General features: G+C 46.5%; 1 protein-coding gene across 1 annotated transcript in view; it reads left to right on the top strand.

Moving 5' to 3' along the window:
* LOC114667582 (volume-regulated anion channel subunit LRRC8C-like) overlaps window positions 1–19,809 on the top strand; it is a 61,891-nt gene extending 42,082 nt beyond the window's left edge. The window contains exon 3 of the mRNA XM_028822942.2: window positions 13,979–19,809. Coding sequence (XP_028678775.2) covers window positions 13,979–16,312 — 2,334 coding nt within the window. The 3' untranslated portion in view covers window positions 16,313–19,809. The remainder of the gene's footprint in view (window positions 1–13,978) is intronic.
* The last annotated feature ends 4,106 nt before the right edge of the window (window positions 19,810–23,915 follow it).

The raw sequence follows: 23,915 nt of genomic DNA, 5'->3' as shown, positions 1-23,915 counted from the left end.
AATACAGGTCAGGTCAGGTTGGGGGGCATACACTGGTACAATGAGTCGCCGCACCCACCACACGATGTAACAGCTCGGCATCCTGGTTGGCAACTCCCCAGGCAGACGCGCGGTTCAGTCCCACCCTCCGGAGATGACCCTCTATCTGCTGCAGCCAAGTGCGATGTGGGCGTCCCCTTGGCCTGGTCCAGCCGCTCGGGTCCTCAATAATGAGGGTCCGGATCATCCTCGGGTAATAGCGGCACATGGCCGTAGTGCCGTAACTGACGCTCCCTCACAATGCAGGTAATGTGCCTCATTCGGGACTCCATGAGCAACACAAAGTCAAACCAGCGGGACCCACCAAAGAGACACAGTAGTGAAGGAGTCCAGTCTTCATCTCAGGTCACTGCATAGAGTCCATGTCTCACAAACAGGGGCACCAGGACTCTAAAGACTTGGACCTTCATCCTTTTGCAGATATCAGGAACGCCACTCACCCCTTTATGGTGACCTCATGACCCCCCATACCCTCCCAATCCATCTACTGACTTCATAGGAGAGTCACCAGAGACATAAATGTCACTGCTGAGGACATAATACCAAGAACAGTTAATAAAAATGGCAGTAGTGACAACTGTACTGCATGTAAATAAACTCCTAGGAGCAGATCTGAGAAGAGGCTGTCCAGCCAAGGGGTAGAAGCTGTTGGAGAACCTACCAGGTGGAAGTAGGGGGCCGCGTGGAGGGTAGGAGTGCTCCTTCACAATTAATAAAGATGTCACTAAAGGGGGTTTAGGTCCCATAGAAGTCCCATAGAGGTCCCAATGATCTTTTGTGCTGTGTGTACCATCTTGTGGTCAGAGACACTGTAGAAGGTGATGCAATGGCTCAGAATGCTCTCGATGGTGCCCCCCCTGTAGAATATGGTGAGAATGGGAGGAGGTTTACTTGTCTTCCTCAATCGCTGAAGGCAGTGGAGATGCTGCTGCACCATCTTGGTTATGGAGGTGGAGTTAATTGACCGAGTAAGGTCAGCTACCAGAGGCACATCAAGGAAACGGGTTCTCTGGATCAGTTCCACCACCATAATCCTCAGTGTGCGGTGGGGTGTGTACAGCGTGGAGCTTTCTTCCATCTTGTCCAGTACATTGAGACAGTGATTAGCACATTCACCAGTCCACCAGTCGTCATATCTCCATTCTGTAAGCAGACCCACCACCATTGGGTAATCAGCAAACTTGATGATGGTCTCAGAGCTGTACGCAGCTGTACAGTCGTGGGCTAGCAGAGTGAACAGAAGAGGGCTGAGTATGCAGCCCTGGGGGGACACCAGTGTTTCTGATGTGGACTGTCTGGGGGGGTCTGTCTGTTAGGAAGTCCAGGATCCAGTAACTTAGGTAGGTGAAGCTTTTGAAGCATCTTGTGATGTTTCGTTGGCCACCTTATTTTGTATATCTCCTTTATAAAGTATTATCTAAAGTTATGAAATTGTAAAGCATAGAATATCATTCTGGGATGGACGGCTGGCAGCTCAACCCAGCCGGGATGCCCCTGGAATAGAAGGATAGGGGAAGGCAGCGACTTGCCGACACTGCTTCCCCCAAGATGCTAGATGGCAGCTTCTGTAGAGTGCAGTGGTACCCCGGATTCCCGCATTGCATGATGGGACATGGAGTTTGGATACACAGCCCTGCTGGATGCTGTGGGTGCCACCAGGAGGAGCTGTCAAAAGAAAAGGGGATTTTAGTTTCCAATATAGTGATGGGGACGGAAGGACAGAAGTCCTCCATCTGACCCGGAAGTGCTGACTAGTCACGTGACCGGAAGAGGAGAAGCACTTCCGGGTCAAGGACTATATAAAGGACTGGTGGAGACCCAGCAAGGGAGTCAGAGTTGGAAGGGAGTGTGACGGAGCTGCTGGGAGGAGAGGAGGAGGTTTATTGTGTGTATATTCTGTAAGTGCCTTGAGCATGGGAAAGGCGCTATATAAATAAAATGTATTATTATTATTATTTATTAGTGTTTTTGTATGGCAGCTGAGGTGCTTCAAGGCACCACTATTAGAAGAGAAGGAATAAAAAATCCTTTTGGTGCTTTTACCTAGTGTCTTGGGTGTTTGTCTATCGGGTTTGAGGAGCGACAGCGCCCTCTAGTGTCACAATTCTCTGGCCTATTCTGGGGGGATAGAGCCTATTCTAGCAGCACTGGGTGTAAGGTAGGAACCAGCCATGGACAGTCAGTCTTGGGGTCTCCTCATACACTCACTTATCTTGAACCAGGGAGGACGGTGTACCCGAAATGAAACCCAAACTGTTTAAACCTGGGCAACCGCTTAGTGTGGGATGCAAGTCCTTGGACCCTGAGCCTGTGAGGCAGCAGGGCTACCAGGTTGTGTATAAAATAAAAGGTCGTATTGTTGCTTTGAGTATAGGAAGGTTGGCAGCAGGCGCTGATAGCACGTTGTCGCACCCACCACACGACAAGCCACCTGAATTGGGACCCGAGTGCAGCGGGCGACACCTCAGCGCCAGGCTGGAACAGTGGGAGGCATTTTATGGTGGCTGGAGAGGGCACTCCATAAAATAAAGGCAGTTTGTAATCGATTTTACTTACATAATTATCACGATTGTCCATTCCTGTTTATTTTTGGTTGCTCTCAATTAAAGAATTTTTTGTTCTGTTTGTGATAGGTGTTGAGACTCTATGAATAAAATAACCTCTTTGTCTTTTCTGAGGTTTTGTAAAGTGCCTTCGCCTGTTCTTTATAAACCATCCACTCGAGATTGATGATGATGATGATGATGATAGACTTTATTAACCAAACAGAAAGTTACAATATAAATAAAAGTTGTTTGTTTATACTGAATTTCCAAATGGCTTCAATTGCCTCCCTGCAACCACCTTCTGTGCTTTGCGTAAAAGAAGACGAGGTGCGGTTCAAACCAGTGAGGCTCAGCGCTGAAGGGCGGCGGCGGCGGCTCATTTCCTCCATGTGGCGTGTAAGGAGCTCGTCTGCCCCTCCTCGCCGCCTCGTCTTGCTTTCTCTTTGTCATTGCACAGAGTCGGGTCACATGAATAATGCATATGGGAGCAGATGTTGCCTGCTGGCTCGCCTGTCGCACAAGGGCAGCTGTGGACTGCACTCTAACAAAATGTCACTTCCATTAGCCGTGCTTATCTATCTCACTTATGAAACATTTAAGCAATCTGACCATTGTACAGTGTTTGACCAGAAATGCGAAAACCTGTAATGGGGCTGTCCCACCCCTCCGTGTGAAATGATGGAAATCTTTGTTAAGCTAGTCCAGACTTTTTTTAGTTTTCCACTTCTTCTTCTCTCGGCTGCTCCTGTTAGGAGTTGCCACAGCAGATCATCTCCTTCCATAACTTTCTGTCCTCGTCATCTTGTTCTGTTACCCCCATCACCTGCATGTCCTCTCTCACCACATCCATAAACCTTCTCTTAGGCCTTCCTCTTCTCCTCTTACCTGGCAGCTCTATCCTTAGTACCCTTCTCTCGTTATATCCCTCATCTCTCCTCTGCACATGTCCAAACCAACGCAATCTCACCTCCCTGACTTTGTCTCCCAACCGTCCAACTTGACCCTCTAATGTCCTCATTCCTAATCCTGTCCATCCTTGTCACACCCAATGCCAATCTTAACATCTTTAACTCTGCCACCTCCAGCTCTGTCTCCTGTGCCACCGTCTCCAGCCCATATAACACAGCTGGTCTCACTACTGTCCTGTAGACCTTCCCTTTCACTCTTGCTGATATCCATCTGTCACAAATCACTCCTGACGCTCTTCTCCACCCACTTCACCCTGCCTGCACTGTCTTCTTCACCTCTCTTCTACAATCCCCATTACTCTGTACTGTTGATCCCAAGTCTTTAAACTCATCCACCTTCACCAACTCTACCCCTCTCATCCTCACCACTCCACTGACCTCCCTCTCATTCACACACATGTATTCTGTCTTGGTGGTCCTACTGACCTTCATTCCTCTTCTCAGAGAGCTCAGAGCCGATCCCTGATGTAATCCCACCTCCATCACTCCTACCGCAGACCTCACCATGGTCACACTTCTCTCGTACATATCCTGTACAACTCTTCAGTGGCATAGCTAGGGGGGCAAGGGGGGACATCTGTCCCCGGGCGCAGCATCCAGCGGGCGCCAAATTGATGTTAAATTCCCTTCCCCATTGCATTTTGGCAAACAGGAGGGGGCGCAAAATCTTCAGTTGTCCCCGGGCGCTGAAAACCCCAGCTACGCCTCTGTCACTCTTACATACTTCTCTGCCACTCCCGACTTCCTCATACGATACCACAGCTCCTCTCAGTCACCCTGTCATTCTTTCTCCAGGTCCACAAAGACGCCATAAAACTTCTTCTGGCCTTCTCTCTACTTCAACATCAACACCCTCAGAGCAAACATCTCATCTGTGGTGCTCTTTCTTGGCATGAAACCATCCTGCTGCTCACTAATCATCACCTCACAGAAAAGTCAGCCATCGTTCAGCACAGTGCAGCAACTAATATAACATTCTGAAACCCACTTAAACCAATTCAGAGTCGCAGGATGGCACACTAGGTATATGGCAGGAGTCAGCTGTGGATCAGATGCCCACTCGGGCTCACATTCATGTCTCTAGTTAGGGGCATTAGAGAGAAAATAAATAAATAAAGTAGAGGAGGAAGACTCGAGCAGATGTGAGGAGAAGGTGGGGACTGGACAGGGACAAAGACCAGAAACAGGATTTCTAACCTGGGATGCTGCATGCATGAAGTAACAGAGGTAACCACTGCAATCCTGTGCTGCCTACTGGTGTGATGGAAACTGTGGGTGTCAACGGCCCAAACCCCAACACGAACGCAGTGCCGGGTTCAAATAAAGGTTAGCTTATTAACCAAATCACCTCAGACCAGTTACAATAAGCACAAAACACACAGGTTTTCACTTCTCACAATAACTCATCACTGCACTGCCCTCCTCCAGTCAAGTGTTGCCCTACGTCCTCCCAGCGCCGACTTGGCCTGGTAAGGGAGTGCGGACCCTTTTATCTCAGACCCGGGAGTCCTTCTGGTGTCGGGGCAATTGCCCTTTGAAGCACTTCTGGGTCACATGGAAGTCCATTATAACAGGGAGCTTGTCTTCCTACAGGGCCCTCTCGCGGCACCCAGTGACCCCAGCAGGGCTGCCCTGCCGGACTACATTTCCCAGCATTCCCTGCTGGCTTCCCACTAGGCACGGATATCCGGTACTGCTGCCATCTAGCGTGCTGGGGTAATAAGAACTCCCCAGCAATATCTTTTCTTTTCTGATCCATCCTTCTGGGTCTGCTTCTTGTTTCCTCCCCGGCCGGGATGCCCGTCCAGCCCATGTGGCATCTTCACTGGTTAATTAATAAATTGAAATGAGTAAAAGGTAAAGAAGAGATTCTTCATGCTGTGAAAAGACCCCTGAGACTTGCTTGTTGTTGTTATGACTTCGGGTCTCGAAGAACGCACGTCCTAAAAACACTTCCACTAGAAGGGGTTGGGGGGCTGGGGGAGGGGGGGTCTACTGCCACCATCTTGCTAAATAAACACTATGACTGAAAATTCCAGTAATGGCAACATAGCCTTAACGCTACATTCGTATTACAAGCCTCATTCTCCAATTCTGATTTTTTTTTTGCCCAGATAGGCCAATCCGATCTTGACAGCTCACAATCGATAAGTACAAGTGACCTTTAGGTGACTGTCACGTGAACACATCTGTCATTCGAAATGGCATGCATGCGCACATTGATGCCCAATGCGTCGCCAACAACAAAAAAGTCACACTTGTGAGACGACCCGTGGTATTAACACCGACAAAATGGACACGCCAGTAGCTATCGTACGCAACGCATTTTGCTCTGGAGGACGGAAGCGGTTTGTCAGATGTAAACGATTACGTTAATAGATAGATAGAATTCTTTATTGTCATTATGCATACACATAACAAGATTTTTTGTTGGTAGGACTCGGCTTCAAGGCAGAATACTTAAAATACACAATACACTAGAAATAGATAGATAGATAGATAGATAGATAGATAGATAGATAGATAGATAGATAGATAGATAGATAGATAGATAGATATATAGGACTAATAAAGTTATCTATCTATCTATCTATCTATCGGGAAATTCCCATACTCCAGCAGCAGCATACTGATAAAGACAATATTAAATTAAAGATTGATAACAATGCAGGTATACAGACAGACAATAACTTTGTATAATGTTAACGTTTACCCCCCAGTGGAATTGAAGAGTCGCATAGTGTGGGAGAGGAACGATCTCCTCAGTCTGTCAGTGGAGCAGGACGGTGACAGCAGTCTGTCGCTGAAGCTGCTCCTCTGTCTGGAGATGATCCTGTTCAGTGGATTCTCCATGATTGACAGGAGTCTGCTGTTACGTTGTCATTCATTTTACCCACTGTCTGTCTTTCTTTCATTCATATGTTACGTAGGCACGTACCTTTTACCTTCGTTAATCTCATTCTCTAACCAGGCCTCAGGAGCTAACCAGTGTAACACTGTCCACCATCCCTTTCGTTATTCTGGCACATTGTTGACATCCGTGAGTAACAACAACGTACTAAACTGGAAGGTGGTCTACGCATGCGTGGAATTCACGAACAAACAACGATCAAGATCCAAATGAAGATTATATATAAAGATTAGTTAATTTAAAGCACAACAATTTGTTTAGTTTGAATGTCTGTGTTTTGAGGTGTGACTGGAGTACTACAGTCTTCAGTACTATAAGCCTGGAGGAGATTTTTAATGCAATGCCTATGTTTTAGCTGTCTCTCTACTGCCATCGAGTGCTGCTTCTTCTAATTCATTCACGGACAAACAAAGATCAAGATCCAAATGAAGATTATATATAGAGATTATAATGTATAGTGTGGTAGTTTCACTTTCCAAGCCCACTTTTCCAGAGCAAGGTCACGGGGAAGCTGCAGCCTGTTCCAGCAATTATTGAATGCAAGGCAGGAACGGAACAATTCCCAGACAGGGTGCCATCCCATCATAAGCTGAACACACACACACACACACACACATCAGGGGCCAATTTAGCGTTGCCAGTCCACCTAACCTGCGTGTGTTTGGACTTTGTGAGGAAACTGAAGCCCCCCTGGAAGGGAGACACAGGGAGAACATGCAAACTCCATGCAATGCAGGGAGCAACTGGGACTTGAAGGCCAGTCTCTTTGTTTGCGAGGCAGCAGCGCTTCCACTGCCCCGCCCTCTGTCTCCAGTAGTAATTAGCATATATGCAAAACAGTGCACAGCGGAGAGTCTTCACGGGGCCGTTCCTGTATCTGAATGCTGAGCCGCTCTATAAATTAAGGACTGTGGCTGGCCTGAGAATTTCTTTTTCTTTTTCTCTTTTTTGTTTTCTTAGTCAGCCCACCTCAGCAGTCAGTTAATTGCCCCACAAGTCCCATTTATTTTAAAAAGGGCGCATTTTGTTAAGTGCATTGGGCTACTGGTTATTAAAGACAAAGACCCAGAATATCTCCGTTCCCCCCCCCCCCCCCATAAAAAGTTTTTTTTCTTTCCCCCGTTACTATGGTAACCAGTCTTGCTATTAAAGCATTCTTTTTAATTTAAGTGCGCGAGACTAAGCCAAGTAAATTCAGAAGCACTTAGGCCGACTGAAAATCTTCACATTAAAAAGAATTTGCTGCCAACTGTCAGGCAGATCCAGCCTTGAATGATCTGTGTTTATAAGTAAGCTTAATTTAATGTGTTGTTTTTTTTATTGTTTATTAGCTCACTTGCTTTGAGTCTAAAGAGCTCTGACGGAGTGCCCTGCGCATTTACAGTATATCTAGATCTCGGATGAAGCGGAAACGGGATTTATGGAGGATAGGAAGGAAGAATATGCGCACTTCAGGGCCAGTCATTCTTCTGTCTGTCAGCAGAGGGCAGAGTTACGATAATCCGTTCTATGAATCCACTGCTTCTGCTACATGGACAAAGCTGGCATCACTGGGGGCATTCTGTGTTTTGATTTCTCCCGTGCCTGCAATGCCATCCACCCATCCCTGTTAAGGGGCAAACTTAGACATATGCAGGTGGGTGAGCCTATGATGTCCTGGATAAAATGGATTATCTGTCCCGAAGACAGATGTTTTCCTGGTGGGTTTCTACAGTGGGCTTCAGTTTCCTTCCAAAGACATGAAGGTTTGGTGATTTGGTGACGCTAAAATGACAATGAGCTCATGCCCCGTCCAGGGATTTTGTTTCTTTCTCACGCACGATGCTTGCTGGGATGGGCACAACCCCGGATTGACGAATGTCCTCGGAATTTAATGGATGTTTCGGGCAATTCACAACACAGCGAAGCCGAACCTTTTCTCAACGTGATGATATGTCGCACTGCCACCTGGTGGAATCTTCCAGATTTACGTAAAGTATGCGCGCAAGTATGGACAGTTAAACACTTGTGTAGGCAGCAGCGTCCGCTGGAACATGTGTCACGTCGCGTGAAGTACAGTGGTGTGAAAAACTATTTGCCCCCTTCCTGATTTCTTATTCTTTTGCATGTTTGTCACACAAAATGTTTCTGATCATCAAACACATTTAACCATTAGTCAAATATAACACAAGTAAACACAAAATGCAGTTTTTAAATGATGGTTTTTATTATTTAGGGAGAAAAAAAATCCAAACCTACATGGCCCTGTGTGAAAAAGTAATTGCCCCCTTGTTAAAAAATAACCTAACTGTGGTGTATCACACCTGAGTTCAATTTCCGTAGCCACCCCCAGGCCTGATTACTGCCACACCTGTTTCAATCAAGAAATCACTTAAATAGGAGCTGCCTGACACAGAGAAGTAGACCAAAAGCACCTCAAAAGCTAGACATCATGCCAAGATCCAAAGAAATTCAGGAACAAATGAGAACAGAAGTAATTGAGATCTATCAGTCTGGTAAAGGTTATAAAGCCATTTCTAAAGCTTTGGGACTCCAGCGAACCACAGTGAGAGCCATTATCCACAAATGGCAAAAACATGGAACAGTGGTGAACCTTCCCAGGAGTGGCCGGGCCGACCAAAATTACCCCAAGAGCGCAGAGACGACTCATCCGAGAGGTCACAAAAGACCCCAGGACAACGTCTAAAGAACTGCAGGCCTCACTTGCCTCAATTAAGGTCAGTGTTCACGACTCCACCATAAGAAAGAGACTGGGCAAAAACGGCCTGCATGGCAGATTTCCAAGACGCAAACCACTGTTAAGCAAAAAGAACGTTAGGGCTCGTCTCAATTTTGCTAAGAAACATCTTAATGATTGCCAAGACTTTTGGGAAAATACCTTGTGGACTGATGAGACAAAAATTGAACTTTTTGGAAGGCAAATGTCCCGTTACATCTGGCATAAAAGGAACACAGCATTTCAGAAAAAGAACATCATACCAACAGTAAAATATGGTGGTGGTAGTGTGATGGTCTGGGGTTGTTTTGCTGCTTCAGGACCTGGAAGGCTTGCTGTGATAGATGGAACCATGAATTCTACTGTCTACCAAAAAATCCTGAAGGAGAATGTCCGGCCATCTGTTTGTCAACTCAAGCTGAAGCGATCTTGGGTGCTGCAACAGGACAATGACCCAAAACACACCAGCAAATCCACCTCTGAATGGCTGAAGAAAAACAAAATGAAGACTTTGGAGTGGCCTAGTCAAAGTCCTGACCTGAATCCAATTGAGATGCTATGGCATGACCTTAAAAAGGCGGGTTCATGCTAGAAAACCCTCAAATAAAGCTGAATTACAAACAATTTTGCAAAGATGAGTGGGCCAAAATTCCTCCAGAGTGCTGTAAAAGACTCATTGCAAGTTATCGCAAACGCTTGATTACAGTTATTGCTGCTAAGGGTGGCCCAACCAGTTATTAGGTTCAGGGGGCAATTACTTTTTCACACAGGGCCATGTAGGTTTGGATTTTTTTTTCTCCCTAAATAATAAAAACCACCATTTACAAACTGCATTTTGTGTTTACTTGTGTTATATTTGACTAATGGTTAAATGTGTTTGATGATCAGAAACATTTTGTGTGACAAACATGCAAAAGAATAAGAAATCAGGAAGGGGGCAAATAGTTTTTCACACCACTGTATAAACCTGGCCTAAGTTGAAGGACCTGCTTGAAGCGCTGGATGCAGATTAAGGTCATACCCAGAACGGAGCGATGGCAGGTTTAGGGGCATTGCTCAATTGGTCCAATGGAGTGGGGTCACTTCTGGCATTTATGGGATTTGAACTGGCAACCTTCTGATTGCCGGTGCAGATCCTTAGCCTCAGTGCCACCACTTTGCCTTACCGACACATATGGTGTGGTCAGGGTGTGTGAATTGGATGCTGTATAGCGCCCGACCCGGCACAGACTGACACAGAGGCACGTGTAAAATCCAACAAGACTTTATTTTTTCTTCACCTGGAGGGCACGTCTTCCCTGTGAACCCCCCCCAGCCACAACACAGTCCCAAGCACAGTAACACACACAAATCACAACCCTTCCTCTGGCACCACCACCACCACTCCTCCCGGGCAACCTCGTCCTCTTCCTCCCGATTCTGGCTCCTGAGTGGTGGACGCCGGCCCCTTTTTATAGCCCACCCGGAAGTGCCCCAGGTGCTTGATCACCTGTTCCTAATTGCACTTCTGGGCGGGGCTGTAGACTTGTCCAGGTTGGCTCTGGGATCCACGCAGCACCCCCTGGCGGCCACCCCCAGATCCCCACAGGGTTGTGTAGAACTCCATCTCACTCCATGGAGCCCTGCAGGAAACTGAGGCCACCATCGTCAATCAGGGAGGCTGCCACCAAAAGTCCCAGGGGGAGGTACTGAGGAACCCATAAGTAGAACATAAGTAGAAGGGGCATCCCGGCCGGGCATGGGATCTGGTTGCCCGCCACAGATGATGCAGGGAAGTCGCTCAAACTGCCAGCTTTGCGATGGTGGTCACTAAGAAAATGCAACTTCATACGTTGTACAACAGCAGTGGTGTCGCGGCCCACTTTTTTTTCCTATGTAGGTGTCCCCACCAGAGGGGCCCCCCCCTTACTGAATCAAGCATGACTATCAGAGCAGGAATGGTGACTTTCGCATGGTCATCCGAGTGCTTAAGGGACCCCCCCTTACTGAATCAGGCACAATCTCTGGAGCCCCGGGGTGGGTATGGAATCAAGGCGTGTTGATCGAGCGTTGGAGCAGCAAACCACTGCGACCCACGGCCATCATAAACACCAACAACTCGTAGCGCACTGGCGGCCAAAATTTGCTGCTAATTTGACAGTTGCGTATTGCCCTACAGCTGCCCCTTGTCCTCACAGACAGGAGTGGTCTGTCTACTGCTGCGCCCCATCAGATAAAGTACGTGCTCTGATCTGTTTCTTTTACTCTTAACCAGTGTTGCAGTCGGCCTTTAATTGACCCTTTTGTAACACTCTGTAATTTGTGCCCGATTCCATTGGTCCCTTTCATCGGTGGTCTGCATTCAAACACAGTACCGCCATTGACTGGATGTTTTTTGGATGGCCGCCCGTTCTTCATTTCCCAGTGCTGTTCCAACAAGTACATCTACTGCCACAACACTGTTTTCAAGTCGGCTTAAATCTAACTACGTTGTGCAATCGCAGGCCGTCTTTACAGCATTATAGCCCCCCCACCCCGAGCAAAGCAGTGCACTTAACCACTCAGCAAGTCACAACATACATAGATTAGCATGGGAACCCCCTGAGCAACTGCCCAGCATGCCCATGCGTTAAGACGGCCCAGGTACAATCTCCCATACGACTGCACATTCACCTGGGGGGTCTGTTACCAGTCGTCCTTCAGGTCACTTGTTCATTATGATTGTTAGCAGAGAGCCACATATAGCACAAGTATCCCTTATGCTACGTATCAGCCTGGGGAAGTCCTGCTACATTACCAATGTCAGTCAGTCAGTCAGTCATTTCCCAACCCGCTATATCCTAACTACAGGGTCATGGGGGTCTGCTGGAGCCAATCCCAGCCAGCACAGGGCGCAAGGCAGGAAACAAACCTTGGGCAGGGCGCCAGCCCACAGTAGACATTACCAATGTTCTTCCAATAAATAATGACAGTAAGTCTCAAGTTAAGAGGCATGTCCCTAGTCATGGTGACCCAATGTTATTTTAATACAAGCTACTCTCCATTAGGGTATGTTATGGTCCAAATCTTGGTCCATACTATGCTGAATCACCTGCAACCACAGGCCTAGCTGGGTGGTTCTTCACATTCTGTGTACTGAGCATACTGTCCCCTGAAAATGGGCTTCCTTCTTTAGTGGCATACTAGTGTGACATACATCATTCATGCTTCTTCTTCTTCTTCTTCTTCTTCTTATGGCCTCAATGGGATGTGCTGCATTCCGTGCAAACCTTTTTTCTAGCTGACCAGGCCTTTTATCATGACAGGGTTCAAACGAGGTGGTGGAGATCTTGAACAGGTTGATGGTGTGAGTGTGCAGCTTAAGAGCATTTGGGCAGTTGGGGATAGCCATTAATTTAAATAGCAGGTGGGATGGCAACCAGGGTGTTTAGCAAACCCCAAATCCCTAAACACGATCACACCAAGAGTCCTGGGTCCAAATAATGGAAGGTTTATTCAGTTCACCTCCACAAAGTATCACAAGCACACACTATATAGGTTTTCTTCCCTGACTATACCTCTTTTCTTCTTTCTCCTGCAGCTGAGTGTTGCACTATGTCCTCCCAGCTCCGACTCGCCTGGACAAGGGAGTGCAGTCCCTTTTATTAAGGACCCGGGAGTACTTCCGGTGTCAGGGCCACTGCCCGAACGAAGTACTTCCTGGTCATACCGGAAGTCCTGTTTTAGGAAGCATATCTCCCGACAGCACCCCCTTGTGGTACCCATGGTCCCCAGCATTGCTGTATTGCTGGACTACATCTCCCAGCATTTTTTTTTACTGGTTCCCAAATGGGTGCTGATAAAGAGGGCTGCTGCCATCTCCTGTTCTGGAGGAATAAAAAGTCCCCAGCAATACCTTCCACTTCCGGTGGGCTAGTCTGTCCATCTCCTCTGGCCGTCACTTCCGGGTCTGGCTCCTTCTTTCCTCATGGTCGGGATACCCATCTGTCTGCTCTGAGCCTCCTGTCCTGGTAAGGAGCCATCAACCTTCTCTGGCCATGTGGCATTTATAATAAAAGGAGAGTGTCCACATCCATCCATCTATTTTCCAACCCGCTGAATCCGAACACAGGGTCACAGGGGTCTGCTGGAGCCAATCCCAGCCAACACAGGGCACAAGGCAGGAACCAATCCCAGGCAGGGTGCCAACCCACCACAGGAGTGTCCACATTCTATGTGATAATAATGACATTATAAACCTTAACTAGCCACTCTATAAGTCCATGAGGCAGCTGAAGCAATGTTGGGGTTGGAGAGTGGAAGAAGAAGAAGAAAAACGTCCTATCGGTACAAGTGTCCATCATCTGCTTGCCCATGGTCTTATTGTCCTCTTCGTGCCAGTTAATGTTTTCATTGATTAGTCAATCTTTATTGTCACACTATTGTACCACTCCTGGAGATCAGTAATGCCCTGAGGAATTCTTGGACCCCACTAGCAGATCCAGGTGTTCCTGCCGTCATTATCCTCTATTTTTATTTAGCGTGCCAGGCAACCTCTGAGACCCCTGTCATGTACAGTATAGCAGGTTCCCATGCACAACATAGTGAGGCTCCCTGCTGCCATCTACTGGAATAAACTTGACAACTGCATTTTCACCTGGTTCTGAATAGGACGAAGATGATGTCTAGGCTGGACATGTTGGGCTACTTCAGTTGAAGAGACAATCTGCCCAGGAAAGAGAGACATTCTGTTAGCCTCCTGACATTGGCATAAATGATACGGGCCCGGTGCCTTTAGGTACTTTGGTGGTGGCATAATACTTCTCTTTTTTTCTTGTAGGTAACTCAAGACAAGATCATCTGTCTCCCCAGTCACATTTCAGCTGACTCCCCGGGCGAAATTGACTGCCAGCAGTTTGTGGAGAGGAGCCGCAATGCCAGCAGTAAGGCCTTGACTCCAGTGTCATCTTCTAGTCCTAGCCCTGTTGCCCAAGGGGCTGTCCGTGAGATGAATGGTCTTAAGAACAATCTGGACCTCCAGCAGTACAGCTTCATAAACCAGATATGCTATGAGCAGGCTCTCCACTGGTATGCCAAGTACTTCCCGTATCTTGTGGTGATCCACACGCTCATCTTCATGATTTGCAGCAGCTTCTGGTTCAAGTTCCCTGGAACGAGCTCCAAAATCGAGCACTTCATTTCTATCCTGGGCAAGTGCTTTGACTCCCCTTGGACCACACGGGCCCTCAGTGAGGTGTCCGGCGAAGGTCAGGATGATAAGAATGGAGCCAGTAAGCTCAAAGCTAGTGCTCCTCTCTCCAAGTCTAACTCTGACGTGTCTAGGGTTGAGGTGGCCGCAGGGAATGACGAAACTGTAAGCTTAGTGCGCTCCCCCTCTGTCAAGTCCCTCCCTGATAAAATTGTGGTCGAGCAGCCTGGAGCCTCCGTCCTGGACAAGAAGGAGGGAGAGCAGGCCAAGGCCTTGTTTGAGAAGGTGAAGAAGTTCAGGGTTCATGTAGAAGAAGGTGACATCCTGTACTCCATGTATGTGCGGCAGACGATTCTGAAGGTGTGCAAGTTTGTGCTGATTATCATCTATAATGCAGCTTTGGTCCCCAACATCAATTTTATAGTTCCGTGCTCCTTAGGAGTAGAAGATATGACAGGCTATGACAGCTTCTGCTGCAACCACACCAAGGCCCATCTGTTCTCCAAGTTAGCTATTTGCTATATCTGCTTTGTGGGGGTCTATGGCCTGCTGTGCCTCTACACCCTCTATTGGCTCTTTCACCGACCCCTGAAGGAGTACTCCTTCGAATACGTCCGCCAAGAAACGGGCATCAGTGACATACCGGATGTGAAGAACGACTTTGCCTTCATGCTGCACCTCATCGACCAGTACGATTCGTTGTACTCTAAGCGCTTTGCAGTATTCCTCTCAGAGGTCAGTGAGAGCAAACTGCGGCAGCTAAACCTGAATCACGAGTGGACTGCCGATAAGCTGCGGCAGCGGCTGCAACGTAATGCCCACAACCGCCTGGAGCTCCATCTCTTCATGCTGTCGGGTCTTCCAGACACCGTCTTTGAAATCGCAGAAGTGGAGTCATTGAAGCTGGAGCTCTTGAACGATGTCGCCATCCCTCCTCTGATCTCCCAACTGGTCTGCCTGGAGGAACTGACGTTATTCAACTGCCCCGCCAAGCTGCAACTGGCCGCCCTGTCATTCCTGCAGAGCCACCTCAAAGTCTTGCGGGTCAAGTTTGATGATCTTCGCCAGCTTCCTCTGTGGATGTATACGCTGAATAGTCTTGAAGAACTGCACCTGATTGGCTCCCTCACACAAGAGCTCTCTAAAAACATCTCTCTGGACTCTTTAAGGGAGCTGAGGAACCTGAAGATCCTGACTATTAAGAGTAACCTGATTAAGATCCCCCAGAGTGTGGTGGACGTAGCCACCCATCTGCAAACACTGTGCATCTACAACGACGGCACTAAGCTGCTCACTCTGAACAATGTGAAGAAGCTCTTCAACCTCACGCACCTGGAGCTGGTCCACTGTGACCTGGAGCGCATCCCACATGCCATCTTCAGTCTGAACAACCTGCAGGAGCTGGATCTGAAAGAGAACCACCTCAAGTCCATCGAGGAGATTCTGAGCTTCCAGCACTGCCGCCGCCTGACTACTCTCAAGCTGTGGTACAACAGCATCACCTACATCCCCGAGCACATCAGGAAGCTCAAATCCCTGGAGCGCCTGTTCCTGAGTCACAATAAGATTGACACGCTCCCATCTCAGCTCTTCCTGTGCACAAAGCTGCGTCACTTGGATCTCTCCTACAACTACATCCGAGTCGTACCTCCGGAAGTCGGTGTGCTGCAGAGTCTCCAGTACCTGTCTCTGTCCAACAACTCCCTCGATTCCATCCCGGACGAGCTGTTTTTCTGCAAAAAGCTCAGGACCTTTAAGCTGGCTAATAATAACCTCACATCGCTCTCTCCCAAAGTGGGCAACTTAACCTTGCTCACCAAACTGGACCTGAAAGGAAACCACTTGGAGGTTTTGCCCTTGGAAATTGGGGAGTGTAGCTCTCTCAGGCGCGCTGGCCTCATTGTGGAGGACACCCTGTTCGATCTTCTGCCGCCTGAGATTCGAGAGCAAATGAAAGATGATTAAATGTCGATCGTGGGGTTTGGATGGTGGGCAGGCTGGCGTGTCCATTAAGTATCATTTTTAAATGGAGGGTTAATTCACAATATAGTTGAGGTTTGCCCATTTTTGTATTTTTTGTTGACAATTCTAAATGAAATCTACCCCACTTTATGCTGCATGAGGACAAATGCTGGGCCCTACTATAGTGTGCCTCCCCCTTCCTTAACTGTGCCTTTCACTCACCATTTAAGAGAGAGATCAGCCCGAGGTGTGCTGATTGATTGACCTCTCATTGAAGTCAGATAGTTTTCACCATTAATTTCTCATCGTCCACATGGCTAAGACTTTTTGCAGATCTTATCCTAATAATGTGAACCAAGTGCATGTGCAGTGGGGGAATTTTGTCACGTTAAAACCCTAAAAGAAATGAAGGAAGCGTGCATCATCTCGCAGCCGTGTGGCGACGTTAGCTTTCTAACTTCTATTTAGTTCTCTCAGTCGATCAATCTCCTGCGTGTTCTCGCTTGTTACGTCTCTCGCGTGCTCTCCATTTCCCTCTGTTTCCTCAACTTCAATCTCCCTTCCTGTTTCCTACATACCCTTGTCAGGATCCTATCCCTCTACTATGTACTTTGCTTGTTCAGACGGTCTCTCTTCCTCTGCTACCATGCACATTCTCCATCTCTGCAATGCTCTCTGTTTATCTCATGCACACAAGAACTGCTTGGCCCTCCTTCTCTCTCTCCCTCTGCCTCATTTTGTCTCATTTTCACTTCTCTCTCTTCCTCTCTCTCTCTCTTCAAGCCCTGTCACATTACGTGATTTTTTTTTTTTTTTAACATCGATTTTCATTCGCGATTTGGAGACAGTCGTGACTTAATTTCTTGACTTCCAGTTGTGTCGTCTGATAGCCCCAGGAATTCAGTCTCAGTTATGATTTTTTTTTGCATATTTTTTGATCGTGTAAAAAAATTAATCAATCAAAGTCAGAGTTTTTGGGGCATCTTGTGGCCATCCCCGTATACTTTTAACAAGAAAACGTGTGTTAGATTACAGAAAGAGAGTTGTCCCAACTTGGAGACTCTTTCAAATTTCAGGCATTCTGGGAAGAAGGGGCGGGCCCGGTGGACAGAACCTGGAAGTGATGTCAGAGAGGGAACGGTGTTCTTTTCTGCTGAGGAAAGTGTAGAGAGGGCGACATGGTGGCGCAGTGGGTAGCGCTGCTGCCTCGCAGTTGGGAGACCTGGGGACCTGGGTTCGCTTCCTGGGTCCTCCCTGCGTGGAGTTTTCATGTTCTCCCTGTGTCTGTGTGGGTTTCCTCCCACAGTCCAAAGACATGCAGGTTAGGTGGACTGGCGATTCTAAATTGGCCCTAGTGTGTGCTTGGTGTGTTTGTGTGTGTGTCCTGCGGTGGGTTGGTGCCCTGCCCGGGATTGGTTCCTGCCTTGTGCCATGTGGTGGCTGGGATTGGCTCCAGCAGACCCCCGTGACCCTGTGTTCGGATTCAGCGGGTTGGAAAATGGATGGATGGAAAGTGTAGAGAGATTGTTCTCACACAGCGCCATCTCCTGTCTCGGCGGAGAATTATCACCTCCTCACCCTTTAAGCCGCTTCCCATGTGTACGCATGCGAGTGACAATAGTTAAGTGGTACGATGTTGTTGGGGTTTTAGGGTCAAAGATTCCTTTCCTGTCCTTATTTGTTAAATTTTCGTAATAGTAACTTTTTTTTTTATGTCTTAGACGCCATTTTAGGTATCCATCACTAGGTCCGTGTTCCGCATTTCTAAGGCGTGGCCACAGAGGTTGGTAATCGGAACGATCTGCGGATACCTAAGGACTTTCAAAACCCCTTTGCTAATTTTCTTGCGATTACCGTTTGCTGTTGACCTCGTTGCTTGTGTGTTTTGACTGGGATCGTTCTCTCTGGTTGTTATTTTTGATCCCCTAGCTTTGACCCTTTTTTTTTTTGGTGCTTTTACGCACATGTCCTGGTTTTTTCTCAAACATTTTACTTGCTACTTTGCTGTCGGAATGGTCTAAACAGTTCATGATTCCCTCCAATTTAATATAACTTTCATTTTTTATTTTTAGTTTTAGACCTGGGCTCTGCATGTACAGTACTGTGTAAAAGTTTTAGGCAGGTGTGAAAAAATGCTGTAAACAAAGAATGCTTTCAGAAATATAAATAACGATTGTTTATTGTTATCAATTTACAAAATGCAAAGTGAGTGAACAAAAGACAAATCTAAATCAAATCAATATTTGGTGTTCCTACCTTTTGCCTTCAAACCAGCATCAATTCTTACAGGTCCACTTGCACAAAGTCAGGGATTTTGTAGGATTCTAGTCAGGTGTCTGATCAGCCAATTCTACCAAACAGGTGCTAATGATCATCAATGTCACACGGAGGTTGAAACACAGTCAGTAACTGAAACAGAAACAGCTTAAAACTGGGTGAGGAACAGCCAAACTCTGCTACCAAGGTGAGGTTGTGAAGACAGTTTCATGTCATGGCGAGATTGAGCACAGCAACAAGACACAAGGTAGTTCTACTGCATCAGCAAGGTCTCTCCCAGACAAAGATCTCAAAGCAGACTGGGGTTTCAAGATGTGCCGTTCAAGCTCTTTTGAAGAAGCACAAAGAAACGGGCAACGTTGAGGATCGTAGACGCAGTGGTCGGCCAAGGAAACTTAGTGCAGCAGATGAAAGACACATCAAGCTTATTACCCTTCGAAATCGGAAGATGTCCAGCAGTGCCATCAGCTCAGAACTGGCAGAAACCAGTGGGACCCAGGTACACCCCATCTACTGTCCGGAGAAGTCTGGCCAGAAGTGGTCTTCATGGAAGAGTTGCAGCCAAAAAGCCATACCTCCGACGTGGAAACAAGGCCAAGCGACTCAAGTATGCACTAAAACATAGGAACTGGGGTGCAGAAAAATGGCAGCAGGTGCTCTGGACTGATGAGTCAAAATATGAAATATTTGGCTGTAGCAGAAGGCAGTTTGTTCATCGAAGGGCTGGAGAGTGGTACAATAATGAGTGTCTGCAGGCAACAGTGAAGCATGGTGGAGGTTCCTTGAATGTTTGGGACTGCATTTCTGCAAATGGAGTTGGAGATTTGCTCAGGATTAATGGTGTTCTCAATGCTGAGAAATTCAGGCAGATACTTATCCATCATGCAATACCATCAGGGAGGCGTAGGATTGGCCCCAAATTTATTCTGCAGCAGGACAACAACCCCAAACATACAGCCAAAGTCATTAAGAACTATCTTCAGCATAAAGAAGAACAAGAAGTCCTGGAAGTGATGGTATGACTCCCACAGAGCCCTGATCTCAACATCATCGAGTGTGTCTGGGATTACATGAAGAGACAGAAGGATGTGAGGAAGCCGACATCCACAGAAGATCTGGGGTTAGTCCTCCAAGATGTTTGGAACAACCTACCAGCCGAGTTCCTTCAAAAACTGTGTGCAGGTGTACCTAGAAGAATTGATGCTGGTTGAAGGCACACCAAATATTGATTTGATTTCGATTTCTCTTTTGTTCATTCACTGCATTTTGTTGATTGATGAAAATAAATGATTAACACGTCCATTTCTGAAAGCATTCTTTGTTTACAGCATTTTTTCCTCACACCTGCCTAAAACTTTTGCACACTACTGTATGTGTGAGAATTGAGAAGCCATGAGCTGGAAGTGCTCTGTATATAAATAAGAGGAATAAGAATAAGAAATGCAGGTGTTTTGGACCCGATGAAGGGCTTGTGTGTCTGATGTCTTTGTGTTTGACATATCACAACAGGACGGAAAAAAAGAAACAAAAGGGCCAAGATTGTGTCTGAACTCACTAAATCTGGAAATCCATTTTGTACAGCTCTGGCTCCGTCAGAGATCTGTTAGGACAGCAGTTCTCAAACTGTGGGGTGCGCCCCCCCCCCCCAGTGGCGTAATTTCGCTATTCGTAGAGAAATTTTAAACTTGTAGCGGTGTATCAGCAGCAAAAGATATAGGAATAAATTTTATTAGGGTTTCAAAAAAATGTTAGGGGGGCACACTTAAAACTGTTATGAAAACTCAGGTTGCAAATACTTAAAGACTGAGAAACGCTGTGTTAGGAAAAAGGGGCAAACTCGCGATATTTTGGAAATGTGAGACTCTGCTGGACAGTCGTCATAGTCGACTAATTTGTCAGCCACTGCAGTTCTTGTCGTGTAATCCGACGTCCACAGGCGACAAGATCAGCAATGGCAGTCGCCAAGTTCGACTTCTCCTCTGACTAGAAGTCGTGTAATGCGACGCTGGCTTTACTCGGCCTTCCTGCCTGTCTGGATCCTCTTTTTCGCACGCTGTTGCCGTCGGCTTTAGTCTTTTCCCTTGACTTTACCATATCTTTCATTCGCTAGCTTAGTCTTTCCCTTTCTCTCTGTTATTTCAGGCTTTCTCCCTGGCTGGTTTCCCTCTTTGTTGTGATGTTAGACCTTCTTTGCCTTTTCTTTTTTCCTGGTCTCTTCCTCTCTTTAGTTCCCGCTCGCTCAGTCCCACCATATCTCCCTCCCGTTACGTATCTAGAACAGTGTTTCCCAACCTGTGTGGTGTCACGACCCAGTTTATCACATGACAGTGTGTTCGTGACCCAACCAATTTAGCACAATTGTCTGAGCGAGGAGGTGGGGTGGACTCCCTTGGTGAACTGAGCTTGATTGTCAAAGCAAAGTTGATTACCAGAGTGTTGGAGTGTTAGATAAACCAAGCACAATCGCCAATGCTGTTCCTCCTTCGTTAATCGAGGACGATCGGGTTGGGGAAGTCATCCAGGATCTTGTCAAGATCCACCATCGATGCTTCCGCAGTGAACGGCTTCATCCAGTGCCACTGTGAATCGAACACGATCGATAGAGCGTTGGGTTTGCAGGGGGTTTCGTCTGGGGGTGCTGCCACGACCCACAGGTTGGGAAATGCTGATCTAGAACATAAGGAGTTTGACAAAGTAGAGGAAAACCTTCGGTCCACCAAGCTTGGTCGATGAGCTTATAGCTAAGTTGGCCCATCTGTAACAATTTTGAATGCTGTGCATAATTATTATTTTTGTGGTTATTTGGACATATTATTATTTATTTGGTTATTTATGGCACTGTTGTATACGGAAGCCGAGAGAGGATGTGCAATATCGTTATTTTTTTAAATCGTCGAGATAACAGACTAATTTTATCGAGATGTCGAGAAAACTAAAATGTGTTTTCTTGAGATAACGGAATCATTTCATCGGCATCTCCAGAAAACGAAACTTAACCTTTGCTCCTGGCATCAGGCTCGCTTAGATTGCGACGCCTATACAGCTGAAGCCTTGCTAACCGTCTTCTTAAATGACGGACACTAACGTTATTATTTTCTAAACTAAGGTATAAACATATTTCAGCCCGCGTCAGCCCTTGATTGAACACAAATGTGACGCGCTGATCAATACAGTTCTGCTCTTCTGCCATTTCAAACAGGACGTGGCTTCGATAAGCTAAACATTAAACGTTAGATACAATTATTTCATAATTTCGAGGAAACAAGATCTTTTCTTTTATCGAGATCTCGATAAAATAATTCTGTTATCTCGAGAAAACAAACTTTGTTTTCTCGATCTCGATAAAATTAGTCCGTTATCTCGAGGAGACAATTTGAAACAATAACGATATTGCACGTCCCCTCTCAGCTTCCGTAGTTATATGATCCTGTTGTTGTAGCCGTATTTAATTTTTTCACCCATTTCCGTGGTTTATTTTTTATTTTGATTTGATTATTTTTTGCTCATGTCTTTTTTTTTTTTTTATCCACATCGTGACTTTTGGAGACATGGCATGATCACAATCGTCATGCTGATGACGTCACGGATACGATGTATTTAAATACGACAGCCACCGTATGCCGTATCCTTCAATGGATATGCGTCGGACTAAACAACTCCCTTTAGCAGTCGTTGGTTTCCATTTCAGGGAGGCCCCAGTATTCGGTTTTTTGCTTCTGGTTACGGCTTTGTTTTGCCCCGACTTTTTATTCACGTCTTGCCCCTTGGGTACCGTTTCCTTTTTTTTTTTTTTTTTAATTTTTTACTCTCCCAGTTTTGACCATTTGCTCGGTGTTGTCTTTATGACTCTCTCCCGGTCCTGTTTATCCTTCTCACAATAATCCTCGGACACATCTTGTGTTTCGACAGGTCCCTGCCATCTCCTACTCCATTCAAAACATTTGATTTTTTTTGGAGTCCTTTGTCAACTGGCGACAAAACATTTTGGACCATTTAAAAATAGTTTTGAATGGTACAGGAGATGGGAGAGGCCATTAAGGAAGATTGAAAAGCCAGGAGTGGAGAAAGAAAACCACGAGTGACTAGCCCAATACAGTCATATAAAAAAATCTGGGAACCCCTCTTAATTCTTTGGATTTTTGTTTCTCATTGGCTGAACTTCCTTTTAATATCTGACATGCCTTATGGACACAGTAGGATTTCAGCAGTGACATTAAGTTTATTGGATTAACAGAAAATATGCAATATGCATCATAACAAAATTAGACAGGTGCATAAATGTGGGCACCTCAACAGAGATATGACATCAATACTTAGGTGAGCCTCCTTTTGGCCTCTAGACGCTGTCCTCCTATAGCCTCTGATGAGTGTCTGGATTCTGGATGGAGGTCTTGTTGACCATTCTTCATACAAAATCTCTCCAGTTCAGTTCAATTTGATGGACAGCCTGCTTCAAATCATCCCATAGATTTTCGATGATATTCAAGTCAGGTGACTGTGACAGCCATTTCAGAACATTGTACTTCTCCCTCTGCATGAATGCCTTTGTAGATTTCCAACTGTGTTTTGGGTCATTCTCTTGTTGGAATATCCAACCCCTGCGTCACTTCAAATTTGTGACTGATGCTTGAACATTATCCTGAAGAATTTGTTGATATTGAGTTGAATTCATCCGACCCTCGACTTTAACAAGGGCCCCAGTCCCTGAACTAGCCACACAGCCCTACAGCATGATGGGACCTCCACCAAATTTGACAGGAGGTAGCAGGTGTTTCTCTTGGAATGTGGTGTTCTTCTTCCGCCATACAAAGCGCTTTTTGTTCTGACCAAATAACTCCATTTTTGTCTCATCAGTCCAAAGCACTTTGTTCCAAAATGAATCTGGCTTGTCTAAATGAGCATTGGCATACAACAAGCTGACTCTGTTTGTGGTGTGAGTGCAGAAAGGGCTTCTTTCTCATCACCCTGCCATACAGATGCTACCACTACAAAAAGGTTGGGGTGCCGTAAGTTTAATCGAAAAACTGAAAAGACAGCCGGCTGAAAGATGGCTCAAGCAAAAAAAAAAAATATGGCAGGTCAAGAATATCCGTGCGATTGAATCGGAGGAACTCCGTCCTCTGCACCTTCCGGAAACGAGACATTCTTATACTCTGAGGACCAGAAGGGGTGGGGTTTCACGGGTAGGCAGTCCCTCTTGGCTGCAGGTAGTGTTAGTGCCAGCGTCAGCGCCCCCTCTCATCTTGGGGTGGGATTGCTTACCTCTTCAGAGCCAGGAAGGTGGTCCCCAGACGCACATGCATGATACCACAAAAATGATAGTTATGCA

Source organism: Erpetoichthys calabaricus, chromosome 17 (genome assembly GCF_900747795.2).
Source record: "Erpetoichthys calabaricus chromosome 17, fErpCal1.3, whole genome shotgun sequence".
In the NCBI taxonomy this organism is placed as follows: Eukaryota; Metazoa; Chordata; class Cladistia; order Polypteriformes; family Polypteridae; genus Erpetoichthys; species Erpetoichthys calabaricus.
The sequence above is the reverse complement of the archived record's forward strand: the minus strand, read 5'-3'. Positions and strand labels throughout refer to the sequence as shown.